The following is a 15,507-nucleotide window of genomic DNA, read 5'->3' on the forward strand; positions in this document are numbered from 1 at the left end:
TTAATTTTTTTTATTCTGTATTGCCATTCTGCTCACTGCTTGCCTAAAATAGATTTAACTGAACCCTCCTAAATAAACATATGCTGTATTCTCATTTGGATCCTGCTTAGAGGGTTAGTATATTTTAGAAATGCTGACTAGACTGTATTTTGCCTTGTTTTTCTGCAGTTCATCTAATTCTGGCTGCATTTTATCATTAGCATTTAATGACCATTTAGGATAAAGGTTTACTTAAGGGTTATGGAAAAATAATACATGAAATGCCATTTTTATGCTCATTACTGCTGCCATAGTTTCAGTATCGTGTGAATCCTCTACTGATAGATTTAGACTGAGCAAGAATAGAAATGCTAAACCACTCCGGGGCTTATCTGTGAAATCCTTTTACCTTTGTTACACACCAGTTACCTTTGTGACACACACATGGCACTGCAGGACTATTTTTTTACCCTGCTAATTTCTGACAGATGTTAGATAGAATAAGGCATTGTTCCAACAATTAAATAACCTTATTTTCAAAGTGCAGTTTAATGTTTAGGTACCAGCACTTGATAGAAATTTTGTAAGAACATCTTTCTGGATTTTGAGTTAAATCTAAATTTGTTTAAGGATTAATAAGGAGAATATGTGTTTATTTGCTAAAAGAATCAAGTAATAATGATGACTGAGCTGATTCCTGAGGTTAACAGGACTTTCAGCTGAATTTGTTTTGATTGCTAGGGTGATTTTTTTCCCCCCTGTTTTTGTAAAACCATACCCAAAAAGTTTTAAGCCTTTTCGCTTGAAAAAGGAAAGAGTATTGGGGCTGAACATTTAATTATTTTGAGCAGCAAGAAGTTTCTTCCAGACTTCACCATCTGGATATTGGTGTTTCTTTACAGATTCCTCCTTCATTTCTGTTGAATAACCAGCATCCTATCAAAGACAAAAAATAGAGTAGTGTTAATAACCACCCAGAACAAAACTCACTTATGTATTTCTGCTGCCTGTAGAGATGCTGTTTTCAGATTGTTTGAAATGAGGAACACACTACTGGCTGCTTCTCAGGATTAAACTAATCACACTTCCTTTGACAATTCAATCTCTTGTTGCTGAAAACGAACCCCAATGTCTTGGACATGGTGAAGATTAATGGTCCAGATAACACAACCACAGTCTCAACGTTTCAGTTCACTAACCTCCAGGTGGTGCCATGTTTGTTTTTTGTTCTTTTGGTTGGTTTGTTTTTGCACAAGAAATGCATTTTAAGGTCTCAGCTGGTGTCGGGAAGAAAGGCCTGCATTAGAGAAGCCTTGTCGGAGCAGTTTCACCCTCAACTCCTGACCTTTGGGCCTTGGGAATTTGATATTGCTAACTAAGGAGCCATTTGTAATTTTTAGATACTGAAAATAAACTCTAAGGATACAGAGCTTTGTGCTCCAGGGTCTAACCCACAAGAACAAGTCTACCAGGGGCTGGCAGTGCTTCCTCAGGGAGGCCTCTCTGGCCGAGCTCACCTTAGGAGGCATGTAGGAAGCCTTCTTGATTGTCACTGGATACCTGAAATGTTCATGCAGGTGGTCGACATATTCGCACATCCTAGGAGGAAGGAATCAGATTGGGGCAATAATGCCTTGCGTTAGATCATTTATGTGGTACTAACTGTCCAAGCAAAGGGGTGAGTACCACTAAAGAAAGGGTGGACTTGATCTGGCACAGGTTTCTATGCAAATCTTTCAACCTCTGCCTCAGGTCCTTCCCATCTGCAAAATAAAGTAATATGAGGGCTTGGTTGAAGTTTCCTCATATGGGTACCAAAAGTCTCTTGTAACTACGGATGGTCCCTGACTTAGGATGGTCTGACTTAAGATTTTTTTGACTTCACGATGGTGCAAAAACCATACGTATTCAGGAGAACTGTATTTCAAATTTTGAGTTTGGATCTTTTCCTGGGTTCGTGATGTGTGACACGATCCTCTGTCATGATGCTGGGCTGTGGCACAGCATACCCCAGTCAGCCACGCCATCATGAGGGTCAACAACCAGTATACTGACAACTGTTTGTACCCATATAACCTCTCTAACACTTTCAGCACAGTATTCAATAAACTGCATGAGCTATTCAACACTTCATTATAATATAGGCTTTGTGTCAGATGATTTTGTCCAACTTTAGGCTGATACAGCTGTTCTGAGCATGTTCAAGGTAAGCTAGCCTAATCTATGATGTTCAGTAGGTTAGGTGTATTAAATGCATTTTTAAATGTATTTTTAATGTTAATATTTATCAATAATTGATAACAATCTATTACTATATATTAGTAATCAATATGTTATGCTGGGTTTGTCAGAATGTTAAGCCATCTTCAGCCAAGAAAGATCTGTAAAGGTTTTATTACTCCCATCAGTTTAGACTCTATAAGTATCTGGGATTATTTCAGTGCCTTTAGCCAAAAGTTAGATGAATAGACTAAAATCACCAAACGAGATCCCATCCAGCTACATACGATTTAGAAGAAGAGCACAGGTTTTACTACCAGACTGGTCTGTGTTCAGATTTGAGGTCAGCTACCTTCTAGTTTTGTGACTTGGGGCAAGTAACCTATCTCTGCCACCTTGCTTTAGCCACAGGTTAATGAACAGCCATGACAGGCAGCCCGTGTGCCCGGTGCTGGGAATTCACAAAGGACCTGGTGAGACAGGGCCTCATGGTTTCAGTGGACACAGAGACTAAGTTACCGACTAGAATACGCACTATGTGTAATCTACAAAGAACAGGCTACAGATGAAGAACCAGCCCCATGGGAGAGGATGTTCTGGCCTTGAAGGATGAGCAGGGAACGGGTGTTCCACACAGTCGTAAAGCAGGGGTGCTGAGCTGCGCCTGCGCCTTGCGGCTGGCTGCTCTGCATGCACAGCAGCATCCCAGCAGCGAGGTGTGCTTCAGGAGGGTGGCACCAGGCACTTCTGCCCACTCCTGGGTGGTTGCAGCGCACTGTTCTCGGGGCTCGCCCTCCTCCTCTCGGCCCTCCAGATTGGCAGGACCTTTCAAGGTTGACCTCCCCTTGGTCCCACCCTCAGAACAGAAATGATAGGGACAAAAGCAGAATAGCCCAGGAATGGTCACTTCTTATCGAACAAAATATTTCAGACATAAAAGGCAGCATCTGTCTACTCACCACCTGACTTGAGACAGGTACTATATCACTGAAGCCCAGTCTAAACCCTCACGGATCCCATTTCTCTCTCATGGTCCTGCATTTGGTGTTTACCATTCCCATGCACGTTTTCTATGCTTCTGCCATATAAAGATCACCTCTAGTGATCTTTCGGCGATTCCACATTTAATTCCAAGAGGAAAGAAATGCATAGTAAAGCCGTATGTGTGCAGATGATCAGAAGACTGTCTTAAAGTTCACCTGGGATGTGTTGAGAAACAAGATGGAACCAGATGCAGCCAGATTACAGAAGACTACAGCGTTGAGACCAGGAGATTGTACAGAAGCAGAGAATACACACACGATGAAAGCAAGGCTTTAAAAAGGAAGGGGTTCTGGTTTCCACCTGGTTGCAACCCCCACCCACCCACCCATCACATACTTAGAAAACAAAGGCAGCTACCAAAACCCCACCCCCATGAAAGAAAAAGAGCTCTGTCCACTGCTGGGGCTCCAGTTTAATGGCTGCATGTGAAGAAGAGGAAGCAAAACCAACTTGGCCTTTGAGTTATAGGATGTGGCAATGGACAGAGTTCTTAGCGCCTCTGGTCGCCAGAGCAGAATTTTAAAAGGTCTGGCCTGGACCGAGGGACACTTCTGAAGCTAACTCCACGTTACTGACCTGTTTTTAAGGCTTGCAGAAACTGATATGAAGTCAAATATAATCAGGTGCTGTACCAATTCACAGAGGCCAACTCCACCAGCATGGGGGCAAACGGGAACTACAATAAAGACAGATTTTTACTTAATGCCAGGTAGGGTGGGGGTGGGGATGAAAGAGAACCTCCAGGTTTTCTCATTGCCCACAGGTGATTATGTCATTCATTAATATACAGGGATGAAACTCCAGGATAAAAATCGTCAAAGAGCCCTTGATTAAACCGAAAAGAGTCCCTACAGAGGGCCCCACGGGTGTGTGGTGGGCAGGAAATGGAGGTTTGGTGCGCAGCTCCAGGGTGCCCTTACTTTCAAACTTTTTGGCCATCAGCAACACTGAGAGGTTTTCATTGACACTTCCCAGCCTGCAGCTGTCAATCTGGAGAAACTGCAGGGCTTTCGCTTGGAGAAGCTGCTTAAATATGACTCTATTGTGGCACTGGAAATAGAATTAAAATAAAACCAACAGAATGGGGCACCTGGGTGGCTCAGTCGTTGAGCGTCCACTTGCGGTTCGTGAGTTTGAGCCCCACATCAGGCTCACTGTGGTCAGCCTGTCAGCGCACAGCCTGTTTCGGACCCTCTGTCCCCTTTCTCTGTCCCTCCACCGCTTGCACTCCCTCCAAAATAAATAAACATTAAAAAAAAAAAAACCGTTTAAAATAAAACTAATTAGAAGAGTCAGCTTTGGCCATTAGGGTATCTATACCTGGCAATGCGCCAATTCCAAGTCACTCCTCAGCGGCCTCTGGAAGCTTGGACTGTATCTAGTCTTTGTTTTCACCCGCGTGAAGCAAGCCCTGATAATACAAGCCGGGGACCTCGCTGCTCACTGCTTTATAAATCCGTTAGTGGAATGGTCACACCACGGTCATGCTAAAGTCACATCAGCTTGACATCTATTAAGGAAATGCTGTCATAGTGACTGGCAAGTGGGAAGTGAAGCAAACATCAGGATGAAATATGGTGATGGCGATGAGCAGGTGGTTTGGACGACAAAAAACACGGCTAAACAGCATTGCTCCTTTTGCTGGGAAAACTGAGAATCTGTTCCTTCACACTGCTCTGCTCGTGGGTGGACTGCCGCAGGTTTTGGCAGGCATTTGTGCTTCGTTTTATAAGCACAAAGAGTGAACGCAATAATGTTTACTCCGTTTGGAAGCTGGCTTTCTTAAAACCATACAGTGCATCTTATGCCCTTGCATGAGCAGCTTTAAATTGCTGCCTTGTGAATTTTGATTAGATACTTTGAAGAAGATAAATGGCCTTAGTCATATAAATTGTGGGAAAAGAGACAAACTTTTGACTGTATCTGACTCCAGGCTCTACTGATGTGCTGTAAAATATCCCGATTTCTGAAATTAAAACTCCCCAACTCGGGGGCACCTGGGTGGCTCAGTTGATTAAGTGTCTGACTCTTGATTTCGGCTCAGGTCATGATCTCATGGTCGTGGGATCCAGCCCCACATCAGGCTCTGTGCTGAGCATGGAGCCTGGTTGGGTTCCTCTCTCTCTCTCTGCCCCTCCCCGACTCATGTTCGCTCCAAGTAAACAAGCATTAAAAAAAAAAAGAAAAAGAAAGCTTCCAAACTCAAAATAACACAGGTGATGTAACCTAATGTATGCCAGTGTCCTCAGTGGCTGGCCAGTGTGTACTGTCCCCAAGGAGATGTCATTTACCTGCTCTCCTGTGGCGACACCAATTCCTAGTGGGACCAATGCCTGTAAAATATAAGGCAACTTGATGTTATTTTCCCAAACCTTTAAACTGAAACTCCCAATGTTTAAAAATATTTACAGTTGTTTAACTACTTAGAGCTGAAGAAGGAAACGTCCCTGCTGTGGAGCCGTGTGAAGTTTAAGGAATGGCAGAAGGTGGTCAAGGGGATGATGTATGCACACAAGAGCGGCTGTGTGTGCCTACAGAGGATACAGTCAGCACTAGTTCATATGCTGCCGTTAGTTCCCTTCCCGGCTACAGTTCTGCAGATTCTCCCAACCCCCCTCTTCTGTAGTTGTTCCAGAGCCCTCTCCCTTCAAGCTCAGCAAGCGGTCTTAGATCCACTTTACAGGTCAGGGTAAGCTTATTCCCAACCTGGTGAAATGCTCACTTGGCAAGTGCTGGAGTCTTCTTAGACTCAGACTGCTCTCTCAGTCCTACTGCCTGAAGCTTCCTCACTTCCCTCCACTTGGGCTCAGGCTGCTCCCCCCTGCCCCCCCCCCCCCGGGATTGCGAGACCATAGGTACTCTCCTCAGGTATCAGTGGCACCAATAGCTAACATTGAGCTCTTACTAGCGTGGTGTGCTCTCAACTGTGTGGTGCTGCGTGAAACCGTGACTGAAATGACTGCTCATCACAGCCCACTGGGACAGGAATCATCATCACCCCCATTTCACAGAGGCAAAACAGGTTCAGGGCTAGCAACTGTTCCCAGATGACAAAGCTAGAAAGGGGTAGAGCCCAGGCTTGAACTCCAGGCCCACTTCAGAGCCAGGGCAGACATCTGAACCACTAGATAGAACCACTCCCCTACAGAAAAGCCCTAGGGGCACCTGGGTAGCTCAATCGGTTGAGTGTCCAACTCTTGGTTTCGGCTCAGGTCATGATCCCAGGGTTGTGGGATTGAACCCCGCATTCGACTCCATGCTGACTATAGGGCCTGCTTGAGATTCTCTCTCCACTGCTTGCATTCTCTCTCTCTCTCTAATAAATAGATAACGTTTAATTTAGGAGCCAGGTATCCCCAATCCTGCTAGCTGTCCCGCCTCTAATGGGATATGTGGACATGGATGATTCATGGAAAACCAGAAGCCTCGGCCTCCTCGTCTCCAGGTCAAAAGTTAGAACAGATGGTCGCTGAGGCACCTTCTAGCTTCCTTGTTTATGCTTTCGGGAACTTCTAATTTAAATGTTCTCGGTTATCTCAAAACAAAAACAAAAACAAAAAAAACAGAGTGGGGAAAAGTAGTAGAGGAGGGGGGAAGTCATTCACTCTACCATTTTAAAGAATATGTTTCTGACACTAAATAGGTACCAATGTTTATTTCTTCCTTTTAATCATTTCCTGAACCTGCTCTATTCTAGCTGCCCTCTCCCTTCACCACCTGGCCTCCTAGGTTACTGGGAAAGCCTCCTAGCTCTACTCTCTGCCTCCAGTTTCTTTCTGTCTGTTCCACACCTGCCCTGTACCCCGTGTCTCAATCCATCCTACATGTTTTTTCCCAGTGAAATCTTCTTTAATCCTATTCTCTCCTTCAAGACACTATGGTGGCTCACTGTGTTGGGCCACATCTTCTGCACAGACGGACCTGCTGTCTGGCCCCATGGACCCATCTTCCCCACAGCCCCTGTGCTGGGGATCTCCAGGGCCTGCTGTTTCTGTGGCTTCCCCCGGCCTTGGTCTGTCTGCGCCCACTTCATGGGATGCCTCCTGAGTGGATGGCCTTCCCTATGTAAACAAGACCTCAGATGGCTGAAACCCAGAAGAGCTTCTGAGGAGACCCTCCAGGTGGGCAGCGGTGCAAGTCCCTGTGTAGGCAAGCGGGCAGCACTAGGGCATGGCTACCCCCATAAGAACCCTGAGGCAAACGTCTTGTTTCTCGAACCATGGCCTGTCACTAGATTCTCATTTCAGAATGACTCCTCAGAAGCTTTCAGTTCTGTTTAAATCAACATGGTCACCCCACGACTGCTGCTCACGTCTCCCCCACCTGCAGTACAGCTTTCCTCAGGGTCAGCTCTTGTCTTACCTCCACAAGGCCACTCCACCATCCCAGCCCACGCCTGTCTCTCCCTTCAGTGACCTTCTTTCTACTGTCCTCAGTGCTCAGGGCCCCACCCAGCATGCCCCCATGTCTTACCCTCTTCTCTCCAGCTAGGCTGTGAAGTGGGGAGAGTGGGAGGGCATCCCTCAAACACAGGCTTCTGTGGAGTGTCCCACATAAGAAGCTCATATGTTCATTTACTGAGAGAAAAGGGACAGAATGGCTCCAGTAGGACCTATGACTTCATGTAGGACACACTGAGGTATCTTTCCCAGAACTTGGAACTGACTGTCCTCACAGTGACAATTTTCAGATTAGGGGAGAGTACAGCAATGCAAAGTCACACCAGGGGAAAAAATCTCCCAGGCAGGCAGGAACTGGCTGGGTGGCTCAGTCAGTTAAGCATCCGACTTCGGCTCGGCTCAGGTCATGATCTCGCGGTCTGTGAGTTCGAGCCCAGTGTCGGGCTCTGTGCTGACCGCTCAGAGCCTGGAGCCTGTTTCAGATTCTGTGTCTCCCTCTCTCTCTGACCCTCCCCCGTTCATACTCTGTCTCTGTCTCAAAAATAAATAAACGTTAAAAAAAAAAATTAAAAATAAATAAATAAATAAATAAATAAATAAATAAATAAATAAATAGCACCACCAGTTCCTGTCCTGATTTTTCACTCACCCAACAACCTCTGGTTTAATGTGGCTCCTTGTGGAGCTTGCTCTGGTCAGAGGATACAAAACTCTAGTGCTCCCAGAAGTTGGGAGTTCTCCTTATAAATTAACTACCTGGCATTCTGGCTTTATATATATCCGTGCTGGACACCTGCCTAAAGGGAGACACACCCTGAGAGAAAGGATGTTCTCAGATGCTCTGACATATCAGGGTGTCCCTAAACCCAAGAGGAAGGGAAGCCGGGTGGATCGGTGCAGGAAGTGTGTTGGTGTGAGGGCTCCAGGTAGCCTTCTCCTGGGCAGGCCTGACCTAGGCATTAGCTAAGTAAACCTTGTATTTTGAGTCCACCAGAGGAATCTGCACTTTTGTTTCGTTCTGGGGGAGTCAAATATTTTAGTATCAGTCAGATTTCTATATTTACAAAGTCTGGAGCCGTGTCTATTAACCTTTGGTTTGTTGGCAGCCTTTCAACTTTTAGCAATGTACTGTCTCTAAAATATGTAAAAATGTAAAAGGGAAGAAGCAACGGGATTTTGGGATCTGTCAGACCAAACCCACAAACAAAAATACATGGCAGTAGTGACAGAGGCAGGAGCGGCTTTTCTACCTTGGAAATGGTGGCATGTCCCAGAATGTCATCAGGGGAGGTGGGTTCTTCAATCCACAGTGGCTTGAACTCAGCCAGCTTTGACATCCACTCTATTGCCTCAGGCACATCCCAGCGCTGGTTGGCATCCATCATCTGCAGAGAGAGAGAAAGAGAGAGAGAGAGAGAGAGAGATCTTTCACCATGAGGTCTGCCTGGTACTGACTTGTGACAGGACTGCAGCTCTGAGGGAGGAAATGCTGTCACTCAGTGCCACCAACTGCTGAGCAAGACTTCCAGAGGGAGCCTGACATCTCCTCTGTGGAGGATCAGCATGCAGCCGTTACAAAAGGAGCCAAAGAACAGCCACCAAGACAGGCACTGTAGTTCTAGATGTGTCTTCTAGAGGAAATGCAACTCACAGAGCCACTGTGATGTCTGGAAGTGTCCTGGGCTAGGCTCAGGAGAAGTGCTTGCTGGCCCTGGAGCTCTGGCCCGATCTGCATTTAGGGCTTGGAAGTACACCTGTCTTGCAGTATTCATTGTTCTGGAAACTACTTTATCACATTCTGAGTCATTCATCGTCAATTCTAAATTTGTTCACTAGTCATTTATTGACTATTGCCAACTATAAGTCTGGCACAATAATAAATAACCCAAACTCTACCATTTATGAAGCACCTACTCAACTGGGTATTTTATGACGCAGTTCATATTAACTCAGTTTACAGAAAAGAAAACTGACATGCAGAGAAGTTAAGGAACTTGCCAAGAACAATTAGCCACGTAAATAGCTAGTTCAGATCCAGGCCTCTTTAACTCCCAGGCCCTGGCTCTCTGCATGTGGAGATCCTGCCTGGAAGTCAGGTGCTGGGTGTGCAGAGGCTAAGACAGGGCCTCCCCAACCCTGACATTATCATGCTTTGAGAAGACAGACACGGAGGTGGGTATCTCTAGTAGAAAGTGCTAAGTGGTAAGAGTTTCCACAGGGGGCACTATGAAAACCAGATGATAGGACACCTAGAATCAATTGTACCACAAATTACTTGGAGAAGGATGGCCCCTTAAAAGTAGCATTAACTCATGTATAAATAGTGATACTTCTTATCCTAGGTCAAGGACCCAATTCCTATTTTAGTTAACTTAGGAAACATGCCTCCCAAACTCCACAAAAACATCTTGTGACTTTATAAAAATATTTTACATGTAATAAGAAATCTCTTATAAAAATAGTCAGGAATGACTGATCCTTACATTTATCTCAGCAAAGTCTGGCATCTCTTCAACATTGGCTCCCTGAGACTGGCCGCCTGATGGACCAGGCGGGACGTATTTTTTCAGGGGAGTCAAAGAATGGCACACTGGGGCTCCAAGGGGAGACCTGCTTGCTCAGGCGCTTCTGTGCCAGCAAGCAGGAATAATCCCTAAGCCTGATCTTACGCAAGCAGTTCTGCAGAACAGACGTTTTAAACTATCAGCTCACACAAATCTGTACTTCCTCTCTCACTCAGCTTTAAAATTCCCAGTGTTCTTTGGGGCACCTGGGTGACTCAGTTGCGTAAGCATCTGACTTTGGGTCAGGTCAGCATCTCATGGTTCAAGTCCCACATCTGGCTCTGTGCTGATGGTGTGGAGCCTGCTTGGGATTCTCCCTCTCTCCCTCTTTCTCTGCCCCTTCAGCATGCTCTCTCTCTCTGTTTCAAAATAAATAAACTCTAAAAAATAAAATAAAATTCCCAACATTCCTTAATCCTTGCTTGAAATGAGTTGCATTTTGGCCCAAGACACAGGCTTCACGCAAGGCTTCTCAATGGTAGGGGAGGACATTTACCAACGTCTTCTCAGGTCCAATCATGTTTCTGATGAGTCGGCACCTACGGATGTCATCCTGGAGATCAGCACCCACTTTTACCTTAAACCTGTAAAATAAATGCGGTTTGGTAGTTTGGACGTGTCCTGACGTGACAAAGACACGTGGATTTTCTGCAGAAGCAGCCGCCTCTGTCAATAATTCACAGGTCATATCTTCTAGTAACCTTTTGCCCTTTTCTGGTCAGTCCCAGACAAGCCACTTGAAAATAATCTGGCAAATGTATCAGGGCAGTAAGGCTAAACCACCCGCTGACCCAAAGTCTAAGAACTAGGAGAGCAGTCAGATATTTAATAACACTGAGTTTTTGCTGTGCCATGACAAGGAATTAAGAACAAAAGCCAGAATTGGAATTAAAGAGAAGTGCCTGTCACATCCTGAACGTAAAGAGTATGATTGATAGGGGTGCCTGGGTGGCTCAGTCGGTTAAGCATCCGGCTTTGGCTTAGGTCATGATCTCACAGTTTGCGGGTTCGAACCCTGCATCCAGCTCTGTGCTGACAGCTCAGAGCCTGGAGCCTGCCTCAGATTCTGTGTTTCCCTCTCTCTCTGCCCCTACCCTGCTTGCACGTGCTCTCTCAAAAATAAACATTAAAAAAAATTAAAAAAAAAAAAAAGAGTATGACTGATAAAATACCTCCAGCTGTGCAGAGGTTTATACGAGGGCTTCATCCTGAATCAATGCAGTGAAAGGTCAGCCCTCCCTAGGTATGCAGAAAGAGGGAAGGTGCCGGCACTTCCTGAGCGCCTGCTATGACTCCCATTGTGCTGATCCTTTTCAGATACCGCAACTTTGAGGAGAATCATGAGTTAATATTATTCCCATTTTATAGAGAAAGAAAATAAGGTTCAGACAGGTTGGGCCATTTGCCCATTATCACACAGCAAGTACCTGTAGGGGATGAGGGGAAAAGGCAAGAGGCTGATTCCAAATCCATCATATCCCAAGCCTCTTTCCAATGCTTCATGCTGCCTTGTTCAAATTCTCACTTCCCGACCCTTCATTTAGCTGAGGAGTTAACAAGAATTCAGTGCCTTCCAAACTTTAGCGTGCACACAAGTCACCCTTTGACATGGGATCTTGTTAAAATGCAGATTCCTGAGCAGCCGGTCTGGGAAGAGGCTGGACTGCTATTTCTGACAAGCTCTCAGGAAATGCTGATGCTCCTGCTCCAGACTACACTGGCAGCAGCAGGGGGCCCGTGGCCAGACTGAGAGTCATGCAGGGAGCCCAGGGACCTATTACAGAAAGTGCCACTGTGCGCTAAACTGGTAGACTCATGGTGACCACATCACGAGACGATGGTCCCTCTATGTCCTGCATTGTGTTAGGTTTTGGGACCACTGACAGCCACACTGTATCCAGAGGAAAACCCTAGGATGCCCAGGGTTCCATATCTGCTCAGCAGAGACAAGCAGAGAAGTGCCAACAGTTGGTCTGGAGAGAAGCAGCCTGGGGAGGAGAAGGTCCACCACTCCAGGGGAAGAGGAGACGCTTGGAGACTCTGCAGAGAACTGGAACCAGTAGCTGGAAGTTACATGGAAGGGAAGGACTCGATACATTTTGGGACTCTTTCTAACACACGGAGCCCTCAAACAATGCAAAAGCTCCCTGCAAGTTAGGCTCACTGCCTCTGCAGGTTTTCAAGTGGAAGCTGAGTCAATGCTTATTACTGATAGTAAAAGAGTGGACTTCTCGGGCGCCTGGGTGGCTCAGTGGGTTGAGCATCCAGGTCTTGGTTTCAGCCCAGGTCATGGTCTCACATTTCGTGGATTCAAGCTCCATATCAGGCTCTATGTTGATGGTACAGAGTGTGCTTAGGATTCTCTCTCTCCCTCCCCCCTCTCAAAATAAATAAGTAAACTTAAAAAAAAATTTTTTTTTCAAGAGTTGATTTCTATTCTGGACTGGTGTTTGAAATTGATGATCTCCAAGGTCTGTTTCTCCAAGGTCTTAGGGTTGTAATTAGGACTCACATCTCATCTTTGGAGAAAGCCTGGTCTACAGTGAGACTTCTCCTACGTATCCTCCATGTGAGACTGCTCCTGGACGAATCTGGGCCGCCCTGGTGCCTTTTGTTCCTGGCCCATCATGCTGCTAACTGGGGCAGTGAAGCTCGTTACCACACAAACAAGTTACCTGGTCCAGCCATCCTGCAGGGCCTCGGTGCAGAGCTGCGGGGAGAGGAGCACAGCCAGCATCACACACCGCAGAGTTCCCCTTGGTCTAATGAGGACCCCAGTTGTCCCTGATCTGGTTTCATATGCACTTACGGCAGCAGCGGGAACCGGAGGAACAGCTATGTGTTGATGCATTAAGAGCACAGTTTAGCCAACAGACCATAACTCTTTGTACCCATAGGATGACTTTCTTTCCTCATCTCTATGGGAACAATGTCTTTAATTGTTCACACTCCTCAAAGGGCAATGGAGCATTGATATCCCTCTTGTTAAAGCTAGGATATCCTGCAGCATCCAGAGAACTAATGGATGTGAGGGTAACAAACAGAAGCTAGTCTTTCTCTCAGCTGCAGGTACAGTGCAGTGGGATCAACCTCACACTGACTGCAGCCGAGTACCAGCCACGGGGCCACAAGCATCACACAACTCACAGCTTTTATCTGGAGCCTCCAAACCACCCACAAGACCCGTATTATTTCCCCATTTCACAGTGAGGAAACCGAGGCTCAGCATGGTTAGGTGTAACACTGCACGACATTACACTGCTGTCTCTGCCTGGGGTCAAATCCCGGACTGTCCCCTTCCAGAACCCATGGTGGGACATATAAGGTCACAAAGTCCCATGCCCACAATATGAGCGGCTTTACTTTTGCTCCAGTAGAAGTGCTTTCAGAAGGAGGCCTTGGATCCACAATGATCTAGAAGAGCTAACATGAAAACTCCAGAAAGCCAGGAATATAAAACCTGTCTACAAAACCAGCTTCGGATGCCCACCTGCTTCAGCGTGTCATCCGAGTACCCCAGCCAGGCGCACGATGTCGTGTAGGCAGGGTAGCCGTGCATCAGCATTTGCCTTTCTGTGGAAACACAGAGCTTGTCAACATTTGTGCTTTCCAGGGACCTTCAGGATTAGAATTGCCTGTAGCTAAGCTGCTGCCCCCAGAGAATCCAGCAGTTCTCCTTCTGACCCTGCCTTTCACATGCACCCAGCCCCAAACCCAGCCTTTGGTCACATTCACAATCATGCAAATACCAAGGCTGTCAAACTACCCCAGGTCTTCCTGTCACACCCAGGACACATCCAGACGCAACCGCCCATCAGAGGGCCTGGCTGCTGGGCACGAGGCATTTGGGAAGACGCTATGAACCCCTAGACGACAGGGACATTCAAAAGGACAGTGACAGCAAAAACAATGAAGGAAATTTCCTCACCACCCACCTCTCTCTTTTTTGCCAATTTGACCTTTCTGCAGTATTCCTGGGGAAAAAAAAAAGTATCATCACTTTTTTAGACAACAAAGCATGCATGCTATATGGTAGGTATGACATGCCACATCAGTGGTACCAGAAAACTTCAGTTCTGTCACTTGAGTATGACTCACCATAGGCTTCCTCCTCAGTCAGGACGTCTGTGATGTACCTGAAATCTATGCAGGATAACAGCATCCTGGGGTCCTGGCAGTGTGACAGGAGAGGGGAAAGGCCCAAATCAATTCACAAATGGCTTATGTTTCTAAGGATGTGCTTACACTGAGACGTGGGATTACCCTTTCCAGGAAAGGACCTTTGGGATTTGTGTTAAATTGTTTGATGCTGTCATTCCTTGGTGTAGAGCCCTTCAGAGGGTCAGGGCTGACTCCCAAAGACATCCTCAGGTGCTCCCGCTGCAACCCCCTCCTTCCTCCCCATCCCTTCCCTCTCCTGACACCTAGGCTCCAACCATCCCAACTAACATGGCTTCGGGAAAGAGGATCCGGCATGAGGCAAGCACTCAGCATGAGTAAGTGGATAGATGAGTGCCTGGTGTCTCTCTAGACATCATTGCTCTACACATCAGGGCTGACTGGGATACTGGCACAGCTCAGCAGGAGAGGAAAGAAGGCTGGTATCAGAGCCAGGCTCCCCGGGTCAACCCTATGCCCACTATTTATTAGCAGCATGACTGTGGTCAATTTTTTCTCTTGTCAAATTGGGTAATTCACTTCACCAACAGGTACAGAATGGATTAAACATGGGAGGCCACCCTGGACCATCACTGGCTGTTCTCTCCCCACCTCTTCCTGCCCCATGCTCACTACTATGGCCACACTGGCAAGGTCAACATCTCAGCTGGATCTCTGGTTGAGACCCCTCCCTATCTCAGTCTAACAGTTGGGAAGCAACCAGCAGCTTCACTCCCTCTCAGGTTTTACTCTGACCAACAGTCCTCCACTAGTCTGTCAAAAATTGTAAAAGCTCGGGGCACCTGGGTGGCTCGGTCAGTTAAGTGTCCTCCTCTTGATTTCGGCTCAGGTCATGATCTCTCAGTTGTGTGATCGAGCCTTGCGATGGGTTCTGCAATGGGCGTGGGGCTTGCCTGGGATTCTCTCACTCTCTCTCTCTCTCTCTCCCCCCCCCCACCCCTCCCTCACTCACCTGCACATGCACTCTCTCTCTCTCAAAATAAACATTTTAAAAAATTGTAAAAAAAACTCAATGCTGAGATTCTGCCTCTTTTAAGACTATCGGCCACTACTGAAACAGGAAATAGAATCCGTAAGAATGAAGTCACACCTCTCTGGTACCTCTCAACTCATTCAGTTTG

The 15,507-nt window shown here is 46.5% G+C and overlaps 1 protein-coding gene across 2 annotated transcripts in view; it reads right to left on the reverse strand.

Annotated features, from left to right (window-relative positions):
* Positions 1-16: 16 nt before the first annotated feature.
* The window catches only part of ENOSF1 (enolase superfamily member 1), a 30,237-nt gene continuing 14,746 nt past the window's right edge, over positions 17-15,507 (reverse strand). For both annotated transcript variants that reach the window (XM_030336384.1, XM_030336386.1), the window contains 11 exons: positions 14,306-14,378; positions 14,143-14,181; positions 13,698-13,780; positions 12,883-12,917; positions 10,704-10,791; positions 8,894-9,028; positions 5,535-5,576; positions 4,164-4,293; positions 3,820-3,919; positions 1,497-1,578; positions 17-915 (listed from right to left, as the gene is read on the reverse strand). In XM_030336384.1, coding sequence (XP_030192244.1) covers positions 814-915; positions 1,497-1,578; positions 3,820-3,919; positions 4,164-4,293; positions 5,535-5,576; positions 8,894-9,028; positions 10,704-10,791; positions 12,883-12,917; positions 13,698-13,780; positions 14,143-14,181; positions 14,306-14,378 — 909 coding nt within the window. In that variant the 3' untranslated portion in view covers positions 17-813. The remainder of the gene's footprint in view (positions 916-1,496; positions 1,579-3,819; positions 3,920-4,163; positions 4,294-5,534; positions 5,577-8,893; positions 9,029-10,703; positions 10,792-12,882; positions 12,918-13,697; positions 13,781-14,142; positions 14,182-14,305; positions 14,379-15,507) is intronic.

The sequence above is a fragment of the Lynx canadensis genome, chromosome D3, assembly GCF_007474595.2.
Source record: "Lynx canadensis isolate LIC74 chromosome D3, mLynCan4.pri.v2, whole genome shotgun sequence".
NCBI lineage: Eukaryota > Metazoa > Chordata > Mammalia > Carnivora > Felidae > Lynx > Lynx canadensis.